Raw genomic sequence first — 19,112 nt, 5'->3', positions numbered from 1 at the left:
CTGTAAAAACACAAACAAACCTTTGTGAGCTTTTTTTTTTAGCCTAGCTTAGCCCATGACTTTGTGAAGCTAACAAAGTGTTGTTCAGTTTTTACAGAAATAATCATGTTTTGAGCTCTTCTGGTGGAGGGTTTTTAACATTTTGTTACTGTTGGAAAGAAACATGCTAGCTATTGCCTCTTTTGGAGAATATTAGCTGACCATTTTTTATTATTATTATTATTTTTTTCCTTTGGACAGCGTCTTGAAATAACAACGGTTGTGATTTCTTGTAATATAAATGGAGACTGATTGATGGATTGATAAATTAAGATGATTACCATATGCTGTAGTAAGCATGCCAGGCCTGTAGTCGGCGCTATAACTGTCTTGTCTAGAAGCCGCTTTTGGTAGATCTCCACCGAACTAGAGTTGGGCTGATCATCTGTTGTTTTGGGGAATACTAAGTGCAAAAGTGGAGCAACAGATGAACATTTTGTTTAGAGACAGTCAGCAGATTCAGCAGATTGAGCAGCACAAGAACACGGCAGTTCGCGACGATCGTAACAACGGTACTGTTGGACTGTTGTATGCGCTCGTGAGGAGATGAGTGTGACGTCAGCGTTTCCACTGAGAACGCCGGTTTAAAACCGTTAACCGTTTTAACGGCCCCTAAAGACTCCCAAAATAGTGGTGCCAGAGACCAGCACCCCCCTGGTGCGGGACTACACAAGTTGGCCTGTCAAAATAAGCAAAAATGCCAGGAAAATTACTTAATTGAGCTGGTTGGTTAAAAAAAAGAAGTAAAAATTAGACAACCCTTGTTGTATGTGTGCCCATATTGCTGGGTTTTCTAAAAATAATCTGGTCCTATTGATGCCGTATTTACCTTGGGGGTCATGTGGCAATAGAAAAATGTGGAAAGCAGATCTAAAACATCCTGTTAGCATGGTTTTATGTCAAATTCAACTTTTTTTTGTTTCTGTTTTTTCAGTAATGGATAAAATATGTCGTAATCAGATTCGAGAAGGCATTTGGCTGCCTGTAGTTTGGGAATTCTTAGTTTAGAGGATTGTTTGTGCATGTTTGTATGTTGCATGTACAACAACAGAGTAAAAAAATGCATTTTTCTATCGGAAATTATTTATTATTTTGATCTAATTCTTCACCTAAACGAAGGCTTCTCTGTTTAAATGCCACTCTGTTACAACATGTGGGATTATATGCACACTGTGATGAGTGTGGCTCTCTTTGGTAAAGCTCAGTTTTCTTTAAAGAAATAAGAAATTGATTGCTTCTTCAAAGTGTCATTTCCCTTTCTGTAAAGAAAATGAGTGGAAATGTAAAGGGAATTAATTACAATATAGTCATTTCAGTGGCCATTTAATATTTTCCATTTACATCTTTTCACAAGTGAATGCCACCTTTGTGATGATACTGTCTGTTCATATTCAGCTTTTTTTACCATTTAAACTTCTGTACTCAATTGTTTACAAAATTATTTGTAAGATAAAACATTTCATAGACTAAGATGATCGTATACCTGGTGTAAATTTAATTTAAAAGTTCAAAACAAACAGAAAACAGCAAAAACTTAACTGATCAGGATTTGTATTAACCTATCTTTATTATACATCATTTCATCATGTCATTTACAGCTAAACTGATTCATTTTTTTCATTCTTATCACAAATCATTGCATGAAAATAAAAGAAAACAGATAACAGTAAAAATCAATCTGTTTGAAATCAACAAAATATAAAAGATGTGCAGTGAATTTAAAAAAGCAGGCGTAGATCCATAAAATGAAGGAAAGATTAACAGATACTCATTGTGGTGTAGCAGCTTACTAACAGAACTACCTTAAAAGGTATTAGTGCACATCAAAGATATACAGCATCATTATTTAAAAGACAGAGAAGAAAGAATTCCTCACTTATAAAACACTAAGGTCACTTCTTCATGACTCATCAAGGCAAGAAATTGTTCCCTCACTGTAACATGAAATTAATCTACTTACAGGAAATAATATTAATCTAAAATAACGGACAGATGACATAAAATGTTTGTAAAAACTCAACAAAGTAAATTCACAGCCTTTTGAAAACGTTTTCAGGCGCTGGGAAACTGTGTCGGCAAACAATAGAGAAATGAAAATCAACAGTTTTCTAAAAACACTGACATCAGCACAACTTTTCTGTCCATGTGATGATGAAGAATTATGTAATGCAAACATGGATCAGGGCACAGAGGTAGTGAAACAAACATTTTAGAAGCATAAATGTGTTCATCATTGCATCCCTGAGGGTAAAGCTTTCACATGGTTTCTTGTTGTGGTAAACAAATCCATCATTAGCTGTTTTTGCTAATGTAAACAACTTGTTCTGCAGAGATTCTTTTTGAACCCCTGCACAAAGCACCTGCAGTGTTACCGCATCATATGCATTTACTTCCCCTCGGCCAGTGTGCAGCGACACAATGCTCCCATTATGTGGGAATGTTTGTACGTTGACTGGCTCAAAGGCCTCTGTGATAGACAGATCAGGCGCTTCACTTAAAAACAAACACAAGAAGCCCTAAAACAGGGTCAAAAAGGCGATTCCCAACAACCAATGAGAGGAAACGGTCCGTTAAAACATCTCCCTCTGTTAACTGCATGTGGTGTCACACTCCTGAGCGCGTTTGAACACGTGATAGACGTTGATGAGGGGGAACATGGTGAGGGCTCCGATCAGAGAGCCGGCCTGGATGGAGATGCCGCACCACAGGAGGGCAGCGTGACCGGCCTCGTGCAGCAGAGTCCCGATGACCACCTTCAGATAGGAGAAGAGGCCGGTGAAAACGATCCAGGAGATGACCTGTAGGGGGCACACACGAGTCAGTTACCAAAGGGTTTGAGATTTTGTTCAGCAGACTTCAGTTTGGTCTGTTTTCATGTAATTGGTTGGCGGATGACAGATTATTTTTCAGTTAAAAGCTCCTCAGGTCATGGTCTTTTAACAGCACCAAAGGTAAAAACAAAGACCCACAGTGAAACATTTTTTAAAACAAACTCTAGATCAACATTTTTAGTCTGATTCCTGTTAATTCTATTTACTTATTTCTTACATTTATATTTAAGTCTTCTAACAAACCACTCACTATTTACTTTTTTTGTATGGAGTTTTTAATGTTTGTGTTAATATAGTTCATTAACTTTTACCTTACGTTTGTTGATGTTTACTGAGGTTCTTTTAGTGTTTTATTATTGAATCTATTGCCTTCATTTTGTTTACATATGTTTTAATCTTTAACATTTTATTTGACCTCCAGTGATTCTTTATTGAAAGCTAGTGATAGCAACTACTCTTGTATTTATTTAATCTTTTATTTTGAAAGTTTTCATTAACTGTATCTGAATTGTGAGATAGAAGAGGGGACAGGATAGTGTCTCATGGATTCTTTATTTACTTTTAAATCTTATTAACATTAGTTTTTGTTTATGTTTAGCATTTTGTGCGACACAGTTTTGTATGAAAAGAGCTTTACAAATAAAGTTTGATTGATTGATTTAAAGTAATCAGCATCAGCTGATACCTGCGCTTAAATGATATGTCTGCAGCCACTGCCGGTTGTTTAATCGTCACTGATGGGTGTTAAATATAAATTCTGTTATGATGTACTGGATTAAATTGTTCATTATTGCTTCTAATATAAGGATCAGAGTTCATTAAAAATCAGTCTTGATTTGATGTTGGATAAGAAAATCATGTAAACTTAGCACCAAAAGTAAGGCAATATGTGTTTTGGTAGATTCTGTATTTTGTGTCACAAGACTTCCTGGCAATAAATCTAAAACCAATGCAAAATCTGTTTATTTACCTTTTAAATGAAGCATCATTTGTAAAGAAAATGCATTTGTGGGATAAGCAGCAGGGCAAATTTAGCAAAAAAATTGCCAAATCTTCCCTACCAACGACAAAAACACAAAAAGAAATAATCTACCTAACACAAATTGACCTATTTTCTAAATAACATAATAAATATAAATAAATAAAAAAATAAATAGAAGATAAGTCCTTTGTACACATGTTTATCTCATTTTCTTTTTTTCACATTTTGTTAAGTAACTGCTTCTATTTTTATGTTTACTATACTTTAATACTTATGTCATCAGTTCATAACATTTCTCTGTACCATCAGACCAAAGAAAATGCCATGTAATGCAAAAATTACTTGGTAATAAATCTGATTCTGGTTTTTGTGATTTTCAAGATCTAGGGAAATGATACTACCCTTGGTTTTAACCATTGACTGTAAACAAAATGGACGTCATCTTGCTCGGCTCGAAGTGAAGTCGCCACAAAAACTGCTCCCCCTGGTGGCTGGCTGCAGTAAAGGTAAAAAAAAAAAATCCATCTCCCCAGTCATTCCAGATGGGCTGTGGTCAAACTTTATACTTAATACACCTCAAAGAGATGTTTCTCACGTCTGATTGTTGTGGTGATTTGAAGATACAATTTGGCTGCCTTGTATTCAAGTCCTCTTTTTTTCTGAAAAGTTTTGTTTTCATTAGTTATAAGAGGTTAAAAATGAGGTTTTACGTCACGTTTAACAATAAGTTACAGCTGTTGTTTTTGTGTACTTTTTTCAGGGATAGTAAAATACGTCAGGAGGTAGAGTCAAGAAGTGATTAGACTCTTGAAAGAAAAAAAAAATGTTATTTTTGTCACCCAGCTCCACTCAGATTCCCCCAGAATCCCTCATGGTCCACTGCACAGACTCTGGCTGCACAACTGCTATTTTCAGATGTTTGAGTTCTGAAAGTAGTTTTAGTAATACAAAACCAAACTACTCTCAGAGTAATATATTAAAAATGATTTTTGGTACTTGAATGATAAGTGAGGGCCTTTTTTAATTTATTTGAAATAAAAAGCTGCTCTAAAAACAGGTATCCACACTCACCACTAAAGCCACGCCAGCAGAGCTCCCTAAGAGAGGAGGACAGGGGCTGAGAGCTGCTAATGCCATGAGATACGCAGCAAATACTCCTCCTGCTACAGACAAGCAGCCCAGACCAGAGGAGGACCTGGAGGAAGAAATGGAAAATTAAAAACCCTGCTTTCACTCATTTGAAAGAAAAGAAAACAGGTAAGACTTCTGAGAAATGCTGGAGCTTTTAAAGTTGAAGAAATGCTAATGTGTCAAATTATTCTTCTGCTTTCTCACCTCAGGACAACAAACATGGCCAAAAAGCAGGCCAGAGGGTTTGCTATGTTCCCGAGGACCACAGACAAGTGAAAGGTCATGGTGCCGTAAGGCAAACAGGAGAAGCTCTGCACAGACGGCAGCACCCCGTTGGTCAGAGCGTTGGAGACGGCGAGCAGAAACAGCAGGTAGATGTTCCTCCGAGTCCAAAACGTCTGAGAAACAGCAGGCAGCCGTTCCTCGACCTGCACCTGCTCCTCACACACAGGAGTCATCGCCCCGTTATGCAGAGGATGTGTCTCCTCTCCGTTTTTGGGCGCTGTTGTGTTGTCGCTCTCCTGTGGTAGCGTTTCTTTCTGTGTCTCTGTCTGTCTTCGTGTAATAAGCCAGAAACTCAAACATGACACTGACAACATGACGCACAAGAACCAGAAGAAGTTCTGTGCTGGAAAGTTTTCCTTAAAATACTCTGGTGTCGTCGTGCCGTTCACAGTTTTACACTCCAGCTTGCCAACGCCTTGTCCTAAAGCCACGATGCAGGGGAACAAAGCGCTGAAGCCCTGACCGATGAAGAAGGTCCGGATGTACTCAGGGGGGTACCGGAACATGAAAGGCAGGAAGGTGACGTTGGACGTGCAGCAAACCAAAGCCAACACAAAGGTGAAGAGCAGGAACAGCAGGGATCTTTCCTCTCCTGCGATTGTGACGGTGTATGACCAGAACACAGCCATGAGAGCGGACGCTGCCACTGCCAGCAGCTGGATGCAGTGGATGATGAGGCGTTCGTTCAGGCATCCTGGAGCGCAGTGATGTGTGATGGTCACCGCTATGGGACCAAGGTTCCCAAAGGCGATGAGGACTGAGAGATAAGCCGGCAGGTTCCAACCTAAAAAAGAGAAAAGACAAAAATCTGTGAAGAGTCTGCAAATAGCTCTGATCACAAAGCACTTCTCTGATTCCTTCTTCAGGATGGGTCAAATATTAATATAATGCTGTCCTAACTCGTACTTCCTCATGATTCCACATGATGGTGCTAAAGACATGTGATATACTTTGCATCAATGGAGCATTTTGTATTCTCTAACCAATTAAATACCATATTTTATCAATTTATGATTTCTTCAGTTTATCAGTTGTGGAAACATCACATTCATTTCATTTATGCACATCAAATCATATCAGGAGTTTCCGTATGAATGAATCCATAAAAATAAAGATGGATTATTTATATAATGTCTGAAACTGCTGCCCTGAAGTTGATGTAGGAAGACCTCATGAACTGTACGCTACTCAAAGAGCATTTTATCCATTTCTGGTGGCAAACCCTCTCAGTGAATGAAAGATTTGACTGTTAGCAGTGAGCAGGAGAAGTTCTTTTTATGTACTGGACCAGATTAGCAAAAAGTTGAGTGTTGCTTGTCTGTCCACAGGGGGGCGCCAACATCTGTATATCTTATATTTGTAGGAAAATAGGCAGTGGTTGTGTCCTTCTTGAGTGTTTTGTTGATTAAATCTTTTTATTTTATTTTTTGACAGATGTTGTTGTAAAGTTTCAATTTGTGTTTGAATTTATTTGTCTTTCCAAAATGTGATCGATTGTACAGACTGTATTACATTCTTGTTAATTTAGATGTATATATTACATGCTTGCAAATATGTTTGTTTTTAGCCTGGACCCCAGGAAGGCTAGCTGTGGCTCCAGGGTACAGCTAATGGGGATCCAAATCACATTAACAAACCATAATTTTCACAATAAGACAGGCAAAACAACATATCCCACCACCAGGATATGACTTATTATAAACATCTAAATTTCACTCATATAAGGTTTGGCAACAGTGACTGAACAGTTGAGTGAAACACCTGATTTAATAGTCAGGACTTGGAGCCAGTGATGCCCCATGTTTCCAGTAAATGCACATTATGAATGATATGTATTCAGAGCATTAGAATGACTCATTTTAGAGCAAGAAAACATTGTTAATGAATTTTATAAAATTTGTTCATTTTTTTGTTTTTGTTTTAATATTTATTTATTTATTTTATTTATCATTTCTTATATTTCTTGATATTTAAATTTATTGTTTATTTTACATATAATTTTATTATTTTTCAAATTCATTTATTTTCTCAACAAATACGTTTATAAAATTAAGTCATGTGCCAATATGTACTTTTAACTTTACTATGTTTGGCAGATGGATTTCTTACTGTACAATTTTATTTTATTTTTAAACTAAGCACACGGTTTGTGAGTAAAACCTAAATACGAGAAGAAACAGATGAAAATAGAGTACATTAGCTTTATTAAACAGTATTTAGTTGATTTGTTATAGACTGTCTTCTCACCAACATTTAAAACCTGGTTTAACATGTTTATGGTGCATTTCAACTCAAATATTTCACAACAGCTCACCTGTAACGTTCACATGCACTGTATTGCGTTATGATTATTTGGCATAACTAAGCTAACGTCATTTATTCACAGGTAAATTTAACGCCCCAATACTACACTGAATGAATTTAAATAGTCTGCCCTTTATTAAAACCAGTCTATAATCTGACTCATAGAACAAAGGCCAGATAAGGTGACCACTGTACCCAGAAGTAGAAACACTGACCTTCGGGCAGCACGCTGACAACCACCGGGAGCTCGACCCACAGACTGTTGACGGAAATCCACGAACCCATGGCGAACAGAGCGATGAGCCCGTGAGTCACCGCTGCACTGTTCCACCAGCTGCCCATCATGGTGTCTCAAATCCGGCCTACAATACAGAAAAAATCAGGTAAACGGTTTGACTTTGTTCAGGAAAACACTGACGTTTTATTCTTCTACACGCTGGAGAATGGTGGACACTTACGCAAAGTTCCCGCCCCTTACGATGCATTCACTTCCGCCTCGTAAATTCCACCGTCGAAGTAAAATAGGTTACGACTTGATATCAATTACAGAAGAAATCCAGCGTGTCATAATTTGTAATGTCTGGATTTTCTTTTTCCATATGAAAACTTATGTTGTTATTTATAAAAATTTAATTTTCAGTTTGGTTACTTTTTATGTAGCCTCATTTAGTGATGTGTGCAATATGGTGTTCATTGTTGATAAAAAGACTGATCATCATTTTTCTAAAAAAGAAAAAAAAAAAGGCAAACTCAAATTAAATTTAATGTCTTTAAGATTGTTTTTATTTTTTAAATCTCCCCTAAATGTTAATTCATGCCATTGCTTTTGGTGTGCGTCAGTCACTTTTTGATTATTTGTTCTTGCTATTGATATTTATGTGTTTTGCTTTTATTCTCTTTGAATTATTTATACAGTTATTATTAAATAAACTACTTTTCATAATTTATATTACTTTCAATTATGTCTTTTATAATTTCACTTCTCAGTTTTACATCTATTTTTTGTTCCTCTTATAAACTTCTACCCTTACCATACCCCCTTTTGATGTATGTGCATTTGTATATGTCACTTGTATTATTCCTGTTATTTCTATGTTTTGAGTTATTAACCTTGGCTGTTTAAATAACATGCATTTTACTGAACTTGGTGTGCATTATTCTCTACTTCAGAATCCTGTATATGAAGTGTGCTTAGCCATTATTTCAATCTTATTTTGCTTTTTTTAAATTACAGTAAACACTTTGAATTGCATTAAATGTTTTACTAATCGATTGATTACAGCGGAGGTCATATTTTTACACAAGGTTTATCTCTCATCTTAAATAACAGTTTCCTTGTTGTCAGTTAGTGGTTGTGTTTCCATGGAATCTGCCCTCTCTGTTCAGATTTTCAGTAGATATTCCAGTTTTCCTACACTCACAAACGCACCATTGCTTAAGGCATCCTAGTGTACCAACGGTTGGATAAGAAGGGAGAGTTTTTCTTTCTGCTGAGAATTTGAGGGAGCAGCTCAAAAGAGGCATTTAAAGTTTTCCCTTAAAAAAAAACTGACATTGGACGACCTTTGCCACACTTTTTAGCTCGATAATTTTATGCACCAAGTTTCAATGGCCATCTTTCTACTACAGCCAGAATAAACGATACAAACAGGGTTGGTGTCCTTAAAAGGATTTGGCTCAGTGACCTCATTAAAACCTTGTTTTTGAACAGCCTGTTTATTTTCTTGAGCTCTTACCAGACAAAGCTTTCATAAACACAAACTCTCTGACACTTCCGATGCCTTTGAATGAGAAGAAACACAGGATTACAGTCGTGAACTTGACCTTAAACTGGGTTATGTGACTCCTGTCTGTACAGCTTCTCATAATCATAACATTTTCTTATTTTCCTTGCACCTAAAAAAGTAAATATCAACAAAATATGAAAACGGATGTTTATTTTGTTTGAAGCAAGCAGTGGCTATTGACATCTTTATGATTTTATCACACGTAAAAAATACATATCCATCCAAACAGCAAAAGAAGTTTACTCTCTAGAGAATGATAATTACAAATGTCATGACTTAATGAAGAGAAGTGTGTCACATCAAAAAAATACAAGCACCAACTTACACACCTATAGGCACTTAAAATTCTGTAAGTAATACAAACATGACAGCTGTATCTGGGATGAGGAGAATCATACATACAGTGCTTGTGAGGTATTTGGGTCATGATGTGCATTTCTGCATGGTTTGTAAAGATAAAGTCACATGTTAACTGTACTTCTTCCCTTGTTATTGTTAGTCATTGATTATCCTCTCCTTCTCAGAACTTTTATAAAACACTGAGTGCTTTCATGGGTGATTGCTTTCAGTCTGATTCAGTGTAGCAACGTTGACATCTTGGAACGCAGACTTTGCACTTGTCTTCTTTGGCGCCCAAACAAGCGAGTACCCCGGTTTCACCCGTGGGAGCATCGCATTTAACTTCAAGGCCATGGTTGTGCTGTTTTCAGTAAAACAATCCAGGTTGGGGTCTGAGTTGTTCAGGATCATTCTGTGGTACAGCAACTCACAGCGCAGAGCTTCCCGTTTCTGGGCACGGGGTTTTCCGTCAAAGCGAAGCAGCATTTGCTCAAGATCCCGCTTCGTCTTGCACGGTCCTCCGTTATTGGCCACTGTAGCAATGATGTAATCCCTATCCATGTTTTCTTCAGCTCTTTCCTCTTTTTTGATAGCTGGTCTGTCAGGTTTCTTGCTGGATTCCCAGTTCAAAGCTTCATCATCGCTGCAGTCTGAAGAATAAGGTCTACTGTTATCTTCCTGAGAGCTACTGGATGACAAGTGATCGTCTGTTTTCTGTCCCTTGTGAGGGCTGTTCAGGCTGAAAGGATACTCTGCCATCAGGACAGAAAATGTGCAACTAACAAGTTTTGAGCTCTGCTCCGGTGAGGGCACCTGAGCGAATGTTCCCCCTGGCAGGAAAGCCTTCAGGTGTTCATCAGTGACAGCAGCGATCGCCTTCACTAACCTCTTTACACAAGCTCTGATCATGTCCCTGTTTGTGTGCCACTGACCGCAGTAATGAAACACCCCCTCGAAGGTTTTCTCCTGCTGGGGGAACTGCTGGAATACATTTTGCTCCTCTTCTGGTTCCAGCACTGTTGCAGGGTTTTTGGACCAGTTTAGGAACTTCTGGTAGAGCCAGAGTATGTGCTGGCTGAAGAGCGAGTACTCCCCTCCGCTTTTCAGTAGCTGCCAGTAAGGACCCACAATTTTGCAGTGAACAATAGCCAGAGCACACACAAGGCTATGTAGCATCGGGTCATTGGCGTCAGCAGTGACACTCTCCAGGATGACGTTGGGACATTTCTCGTCATCTAAAGACAGCAGGTCAGAGAAGAAGAGGCCGATCTCTTTGTGATGGTGAATCAGACCTGCTGCTGCCTCAAAGTAGTTGATGAACTGGTTTGATCGGTTCAGAGGAAGTCTGGATGGGTTTTTCTTCTCCTCACAGAAAGCTATCCAGTGTTTTCTGTAGTTGTGTGAATCAGGCGAGCGGGGGCTCAAGATGTCACAAACCATGTGGATGTAACGAGACGTAGCACTTTCTGACATGTTAATAAAGTTGCTGAATTTTGGAAGCTTGTCCCGGCCGAGTTTATCTCCTGTGGATAAAATAATCTCCTTTTCGAAGTTCATGATCTGCTGCTCAACTGCATCGTACAAATCAACCAGGAAATGGGCGTTGCTGTTTAAAAACTCCACAGGTGAGGCAAGCGGAATGTCCTCACTGACAGAGGCAAGTGTTTTATTAAACTCTGCCATCGCTGGGTGCTCCTTGTATGCCAGAGAGTACAGGTTTTTGAGGAAATCTTGTGTCATTTTCTTGCATGTTGGTATTTTCCCGTTGTACTCCGACAGCTTTGGGATGGTCAGCATTGTGACGTCAAGCAGGCTCAGAGTCTCTTTTGTTTTATCCGTTTCCTCTTCGCTCTCTGCTGAATCTGAGGCTTCATCACTTTCCCCACACTCAGATCCTTCGTCTTGCATATCGCAACTCTCACTTTCCTCCTTAACAGTGACTCTTTCCTGAATCATGCTGGGGTCTTTTTTCATGCGTTTTTTCCCAATCAACTTAGACGTTTTTTCTGGCATAAGCTGAAATGGGCTTTGAAGGAGATTTTCCATCACAGCGTTCCTTCTGTGACGTCTTGTTCCATAAATGCGGCAATGGTGTTTTAACCTTTTAATCTTGCGTTTAAGGAGTGAATATGTGCTTTGAATGTTCCCTTTCTTACAGATTTCAGGCTCAAAGTTTTTAAGCCAAGAAACGATCATAAAGGGCGCAATTTTCTCCCTGGCCACAAAGTTGTTCAATTCCAAAATCAACCCGTTTGTAACTTCAATCCACTGCGCCCGCTCTGAAAAATCTCTCATCTCTAAAAGATGCTCTCGTTCCACTCCGATGCTATCACATATCGGGCCCACAAAGCTGAAGTTCACATTTGATTCCAGGAAGGTGAGCCGCGCATCGCTTCCAAGACTTAGTGTTGTTGCGATGCCCCGCTCAATCAGACGCCGAAAGTCAGCCGAGTGATGACGGGGGAAAATCTTCTTTAACCAGTCTACGATGGCGACCCAGGGAAAGTTGTTGTCCTCCTTCAACAGTCCTACTTGAATTAACACTCTGTTTTTGCATGGTTGTGTTTCAAGCTCTAATCCTTCCCCAGACTGAGCACCAATGAAGTCTGCAACAAGCTTCCAGTAGTACTCATCCTCTGTAAAAACAAGAGGGGCAAAGTGAGCAGAAAAGCAATGCTTTACTGTGTTCAGTTGCAAACTTTTGCTTGCAGGGCAGAGCAAAGAAAGTGTAAAAACTGTGACCATGTTAAATTACATGTATTTATTGAAGCGTTCTCATGGATGCTTCAGTAAACACAGAAGTGCCAAGTTTTCTATGGGATAATGCTCAGCACACAATGATTCAAGAGAACTCTCCTGATATAAAAACACTACAAAGAAAATATTTTTTAAAGTTTTAATTCGACTACAGCGCTAAAGGGATAGTTTGTATATGTTTACTGGTCAACACCGAGTGTATTTGCCACAGTGGATCCCAGTCAGCTGGGCCTCTGGAGAAATGAAACATAAGCCAAGCAATGAATGCTGCAGATGAGGTTGGTTTGCAGAAGAAAATGTATGCGTCTAGCTCCCATTCCAATTTTCGGATGGTGTCATGTTAACTGGGATCCCATATGGCTAATAAAGTTACCACTGACAAGTAGCTTGTAGAACCCAAACACCCAAAAAACAAATATTACTTACTCAGATTTTCTTCAGTCACAGCCGCTTTACCACTGAGGGAGTAATCCTCATACTCATCCATTGTGTGCTGCTGTAGATAAAGAGACACACAGTTGTTGTTGCTGTGCTCAGAGTCTAAAAACACAAAGTTACTGCGATCAGTTTCATATGTATAACTTACTCAAACTGAAAAAGCAGGGGAATTCAACTAAATGGAATGATTGTCATTAAATATCAGCCAGTTACAATAAAAACAACAATAATGCAGCTAGCCAAATTACAGCTGTGAAATCATAAATGTATATTTGAAATTGTTAGAATTTGTTTTACTCAAGAAATCAAGCAAGAACACCATCCATACCCTTAATATTGTCCAATAGGATGAAAGATGGATAAAGTAGCTACTTTGCTTCCCTGTAAGAGAAAAAGAACAAAGAATATGAATTACTGAATGTTTGCCAAGGGAAAACCTTTGTGTTGCAGTAAATCTTAAGAAAATGTAAGCAGAAAATATGACAAGTTATTGGGAAATTTATAAAATGTTTGAATTATATATCAAACAAATGTACAACTCCTTGCAATATAATACAAAAATAGGAAAAACAAAAATCTATTGTGGCAAAAAAAAAAGAAAAAAGAAAACATAACAGTATAATCAATAAAAGATACAATGCTGAAAACTGTATTTTTTTTTTTTTATAAAAGTTACGTGATAGGACTAGAATTTGATTTAAAAATTCGTTGAAACAACAGGATTATTTGAACAGTAATGCAGAGTTGTGGCTCAGATGATGAAATTAAAAAGTAACTTAAAATATTAATATCTACAAACATGAGCAGGATTTCTCGGAACAGAAGCACTTCTTTCGGAAATGTTACTCAATCTGCACAACATTGGATGCTAATGTTAGCCCTGTGTTAGCACAAACTTTTCCTGCAGAATATTAGGAATCCTAGACTGCAAAAGCACGAAATAAGAGCTGAAACGAAGTATGCTCTCATATGGTTTAAATTTAAAGTGTTTAGGAATTATTAAATAAAGCTTCAAGAGATATTTCTTACCCAGAAACTATAGAACACACAGCCAAAACATCACGTTGCTCTACTGCGAGCCTCAAAGTACACAAACACAACATAGCCTGGCTACAGTGTACTGGTCCCTGATTGGACAATTTTACACAAGGCGGGCTTTCACCGAGGTCTCCGCCAATCAGAGAAGGAGGTTGGATTGCAGCTTGGTGTGCTAGGCTAGCGGTTGCTAGCCGTTTCAGGAAGTAGCTGTAGGCAGCGGAGTACAAATGACCAAATTCTTCATTTAAAGAGAATTCTTATAAATTGTGCCGTTAACGTAGAAACAGACGGTATGCATGATTCACTATTTTATGTTGAATTATTTATAAATTGCTTTTCAGTCATAGTAATTCAGTCAAATCAGAACAAGTGTTATTGATTGGAAGCTAGCTATCTGATCCTCGTTATGCTGCATGCTGTTATTAATTTACTGTTTGTCTGTATTTGATGTGACATACATATTATTTGTCATAATTCTGCAGATTGCGTTTTTTGGGTGAATTTCGTTGATGCGTTCTGCCTGGTTCTCCGTTTACAAACAATAGAGGATGCGCACGCAGCTCGGAGATAGTGCACTAATTTTGAGAACGCTGAGTATACTGTTGAAGAAGTAAGGGAATGTGTTTCTGTGCTTCCCCAAAATTATACAACCAACTATCCATGTATTTCCTCAAGGTTATTCCCCCTTAATGCTCAGCTAAGTGACGAAACAGATAAATATTCGCTATACATCAATTTAGTAACAGTAAATACATGCACAAGTAAAAACTCGTGTCCATCTTCTAAGGATGCATTTTTTTCCCCACAAAGTGTTTTGCCTGTACTTGCATCATCTTGCATTCAGTAGTTACTTCTTTTCACTGTGAACATGTTCTAAATCTTCACAGATGAAGAAATAAATCATTCTTTGATTCCTTTTTTTTTCAGATACTGTTTCCCATCCCACCTACTCTCTGGTTTGCATGGAAAAAAAACTGTGACAAACTTTTCTAGTGAGCAGCACATGATGGATCCACCTGAAGTAGAAGAAAGGAAAGAGGATACTGTGCCAAGCACATCGAATACACCTGAGGAAGGAGACAATGCTCCAAAGCCAAAGAAGGCATCTTTGAAAAGGACTTCTAGTAAGCCCACTAATGCAAAACCTAAGAAGCGAAAGAAGTCCCGGCCAGCTTCTCTTGGCTACAGAGTCGAACAGGGGGAAGATATGCTGCTTGTCATATCAAGTACAGCATCTGATTATGAGCGCTCCGCCTGGGCTCCCCCAAAGAAGGGGAGCAAAAAGAAGAAGCTGACAAAAGCAAAACTAAAAGCTGCGCAGAGTAAGAAGAAGAAGAAAAAGACGACGACAAAACCCCGTACCAAGCCTAAACTGGAAGTTACACCAGTTATCAGGGACACTAAGAAAGAGGACTCTACTTTGATTGTTTCACAAGATGCTGGAGACCACAGGTGGGGTCAGAGTGTTCCCGAGGAGGTGCTCATCAATATTTTTCAGATGGTGGTCATCCAAGATGGTGCTGTACCATTCCTATGCAGGTAAAAAAATATATTGTATGCAGTCAGTCAATAAGGTATCAGTGAGAGCTGAGTGGTGGGATACAGAGAAGAGCGAGAGGCTTTGAAAGGGTCAAAACTCCAGGAAGCCTTCGCTTAAAGAACAACTTTTTCCTTTGACCATTTTCTGTATGGGCTCAACATACAGTTACCAAAGTCCTTCACTTGAAACACAACCTGGGACAATTATTGACCTGACACACAGCCCTATATATTTACATGTTGATGCATATGCTGGAAGTGTTATATATGTCATACTTCATACTTTCTCTATTTCAGTGTCGTTTTTATCATCTTTTGTAATCCTCTGTGAGAGCTTCTAAAAAGTTAATAATGTACATCATAAATTTGACTTAAATTTATTATTTGAATATTACTAATCAGATTAATTAGCTCTTGGCTGAGTTCTCTGGGCTCTTTTTTTTGAATTTTGAATTTTGACAAAAAATAAAGGAACTAAATTTTGTTTTTTTTTCCTCCATGTGTTTACTGTAGAGTTGGGAGAGTTTGTCGCCTGTGGAACGCCGCTGCCTCCAGTCCAGCCCTGTGGAGGAAGGTCTCCATAGGTCACTGCTGGATCGCACCAGGTTTAAGCCAGCAACCTAAAACTGAGAAGAGGATCAGAGACACTTTTACCTGGCTGTCTCAGTACAGGTAGTGTTAGCTTGGTAACATATAAACTGTGATTTGAGCCTCACAATGTGCTATCTTAACAAATGACACAAACTTCTATTCTTGTTCAATAGATTCTCCCAGCTACGAGACTTTTCTCTCCATCACTGGAAAAATAATGTAAACTTTGCTCTTGAGGTAGGTTCTAAAACATCTTCTCTTTTACCATTTAAGTATTAACTTTTATACTTATTGTCAAAAAACATTTAGATGGAAATTCTTTTGTTTTTTTTTCATCCCCAGTAATGATAAGTATTTTTTTTATCAAGCATCTCAAATTTGACTACATCATCTATTCTTGTTTAATGAAACAAGAAAATCTAGCTAACTTAATGTTGGGCTTGATTTACTGTTTTCACTTGTCTTTATCTAAAAAAACCTCAATCAGCAAATGAATCACCATTTAAATCAAGATAAAGATATTCTGTTTTGAAATAAGAGATCCATCATGCAATACAATATAAAGCATGTACCGAATTTTAAAAACTGTGCTTATTATGTTATGTTTGAAGTCTTTTAAAGAATAAGTTAGACATTTTTCAACATGTTTGAATAAATTCTGAAATGATTCTGTTTTCTTCTTTTGATCAAATCCAGGCCTTGTCACTGAACGCCCTACACCTCCGCTCCCTCACGCTCAATTACTGCTCAGGCTTGACAGCAGAGGGTTTCTCCTGCCTCGGTCAGCACAGCAGGTCTCTGCAGAGCCTAAATCTTCAGCAGTCAGAAGTACGCCCAGATCCACCTTCAGTTTGTAGAAAATTATGTCATATAGGGTAAACAGAAAAAAAATCTTGATTGGACTATTTATCCTAAAGATGTATCATCCTCTGTGGTTTTTGGAAATATTAGTCAGTCAACCTTAAATAAAGAGATGCACCAATCAGTGAGGTTCACTTTCTTTTGAATAACTGTCACGTCTAAATTTAAAGAGGAAAAAAAATATGTTCCATAACCATTACAACTCTAAACCTGCAAGTTATATTTAAATTAGAATAGGATGCTAAATTATTACTTGCCGTCAGTGATTCACTGCCAGACATCTTTAACAGCTTTTTATTTCCCACCTTCTTGGTTATAATGATTTTCCCTGTAGTTTCAGGTTGAAGGACTTCTGGATTATCTTGAAAACCATGGGGGCCAGATCAAGCAAATTTTGTTCACTCATGGACAAAAGCATGACAGAATTTTGGCTGCAATCTCTGTAAGTGCCACTTACTTCTTTTAGTCCATTTGTTTTATCTGTCACTGTGTACTGTGGTCTACATAACAGATTGTATCTGTGTTTTCAGAGAGGGGTCTGTCCTGATTTGGAGTTTTTTGAGATAAACACACAGCTCAACAGCAGAGATTGTGAACTTCCTATTTACATCCAAGCACTACAGACAGCATGCCCCAAACTAAAGGTAAAATTGGTCAGATTTGTTCAGGTTTCAATTTTTGGTGATACATGTTGAATCTCTGTGTGGCTGTCTTTTTAACCACTGTACGCACAAATATACATGTTTTTGTTTTCACCCACAAAACTTCAGCATATCTTTTTTATTCTAACTCCTTTGCACTCACCATCAGACCTTCCGGATACTGAATGTCCGACCTATGCAGAAGTCAACACGAAACAGTGCAGAGTCATCATTAGGCTTTCCGTTACTAGAGGAGCTCTGTTTTGCAACCACGTCTTACTCGTACATGACGGACAAAGACTTGTGGGACATTCTCTTTGGCTCCACCAGGCTGCGGGTGCTGGATCTTCGAGGATGTTCTCGAATAACGCCGTCTGGTCTAGCGGCACTGCCATGTGCTGGTAGGGTTTTCTTGTATCTTATTGCTGAAGATGATTTAACAGAAACGTTGGGAACATACTTTTGTGATATAGCATGATGTTGTTTTTGTTTCTGTTTTCATACTGGAATTAGAAATTAGATTTAAGGCTCATAGAAATACGCACTACCCTTCTCTTGTTTTGTGTTTTTAGATCTTGAGTGTCTCTACTGGGGACAGTACTTCAACAGCAATGTTGGGTCGTCATCAGCCAAAAAGGGGCTTCACATGGTGACGGAGAAATGGAGTCGAACACTGCAACAGCTCGACATCGCAAATCAGCTCTTCACTGAGGAGGAGTTGGAGATAGCAATGAGTTACCTTGTTCAGACAACAAATGCAGATACCTTACGTTCACTTAATCTAAGTGGGACCAGAATCACATCACCTGCTCTCAGGTATTTCACACATGGCTGTATCCCTATAACTTGACTATAATAAATAGTTCAGACACATTACTACAGTTTTTTATTGAGCTTCAGAGAATGTTGTATAAAATTTGTATTTTTTTAATCTCATTTTAGGTCGGTCATTGGTCAAATGACTGCTCTTAGCTACCTCAACCTTTCAGCCTGCCGCTATCTTCCTCGAGGGCTGAAGAGAATCTACCGAGGCCAAGAAGACATTCGCCAACTGCTGGACAAATTGGACTAGCTTTTATATTTGTTTGGTGTTAGAGAAGATTAAATGAATTGGAACTTTGCAAATGTTGTTCATTATGTCTGTTTAGTTCTGTTTTTTTTTTTTTTTACATTTATATGGGGAGTTTTTTTTAATTAGTTAAAAACCACAACAAAACAGACCACTACTGTACTCCTTGAGCAATCTGTACTGTAACAGAAACAAAGAATTTGGAGTCCAGAAAGAAAACATGTTCTTCTCTTGTTGATATGAGCTAATATTTAATAATAAAAACACACATTTTAAAGTGGATTTTTGCCTTGTTATTTTTTCTTTACCCAAAGTCATAAAAAAGTCAGGGAAACAAATATGCCAAGAATGTTTGCAGTAAAATAAAGTCAACATGACTTAGTAATGGTGTTTGAATTATCTCTCTCCACTAGAGGGTGCTGTTCATTCAATGACAAATCTTGAAAAGTTTGAAATGACTATTAGAAACCTACTTGTTCA

The 19,112-nt window shown here is 38.1% G+C and overlaps 3 protein-coding genes across 5 annotated transcripts; 1 reads left to right on the top strand and 2 right to left on the bottom strand.

Annotated features, from left to right (window-relative positions):
* Nucleotides 1-1,693: 1,693 nt before the first annotated feature.
* Nucleotides 1,694-8,080, bottom strand: slc52a2 (solute carrier family 52 member 2). The gene is made up of 5 exons (XM_074686062.1): nt 8,031-8,080; nt 7,788-7,934; nt 5,188-6,052; nt 4,924-5,047; nt 1,694-2,837 (listed from the first exon to the last, which is right to left on the bottom strand). Exons 2-5 carry the CDS (start codon nt 7,915-7,917, stop codon nt 2,628-2,630), a joined length of 1,329 nt encoding a protein of 442 aa, XP_074542163.1. The 5' UTR covers nt 7,918-7,934; nt 8,031-8,080; the 3' UTR covers nt 1,694-2,627.
* Nucleotides 8,081-9,277: 1,197 nt separating this feature from the next.
* Nucleotides 9,278-14,032, bottom strand: LOC141803489 (uncharacterized). 2 transcript variants are annotated; one of them, XM_074687564.1, is made up of 4 exons: nt 13,923-14,032; nt 13,222-13,274; nt 12,882-12,948; nt 9,278-12,334 (listed from the first exon to the last, which is right to left on the bottom strand). In XM_074687564.1, exons 3-4 carry the CDS (start codon nt 12,940-12,942, stop codon nt 9,909-9,911), a joined length of 2,487 nt encoding a protein of 828 aa, XP_074543665.1. In that variant the 5' UTR covers nt 12,943-12,948; nt 13,222-13,274; nt 13,923-14,032; the 3' UTR covers nt 9,278-9,908. The 2 variants fall into 2 exon arrangements, with proteins under 2 accessions (XP_074543665.1, XP_074543664.1); XM_074687563.1 differs by having other exon boundaries at nt 9,279-12,334; nt 12,882-12,951.
* A 48-nt stretch (nt 14,033-14,080) lies between these two features.
* fbxl6 (F-box and leucine-rich repeat protein 6) lies at nt 14,081-18,932 on the top strand. 2 transcript variants are annotated; one of them, XM_074687565.1, is made up of 11 exons: nt 14,081-14,221; nt 14,414-14,541; nt 14,859-15,470; nt 15,984-16,142; nt 16,235-16,298; nt 16,758-16,889; nt 17,257-17,364; nt 17,453-17,566; nt 17,733-17,964; nt 18,136-18,379; nt 18,506-18,932. In XM_074687565.1, the coding sequence occupies exons 2-11, from the start codon at nt 14,480-14,482 to the stop codon at nt 18,633-18,635; spliced, it is 1,857 nt and encodes a 618-aa protein (XP_074543666.1). In that variant the 5' UTR covers nt 14,081-14,221; nt 14,414-14,479; the 3' UTR covers nt 18,636-18,932. The 2 variants fall into 2 exon arrangements, with proteins under 2 accessions (XP_074543666.1, XP_074543667.1); XM_074687566.1 differs by lacking the exon at nt 14,414-14,541.
* The last annotated feature ends 180 nt before the right edge of the window (nt 18,933-19,112 follow it).

This window comes from Halichoeres trimaculatus, unplaced genomic scaffold (assembly GCF_033239565.1).
Source record: "Halichoeres trimaculatus isolate MK-OKI-2021-1 unplaced genomic scaffold, fHalTri1.1 fHalTri1_scaffold_14, whole genome shotgun sequence".
NCBI classification, from domain to species: Eukaryota; Metazoa; Chordata; class Actinopteri; order Labriformes; family Labridae; genus Halichoeres; species Halichoeres trimaculatus.
The sequence above is the reverse complement of the archived record's forward strand: the minus strand, read 5'-3'. Positions and strand labels throughout refer to the sequence as shown.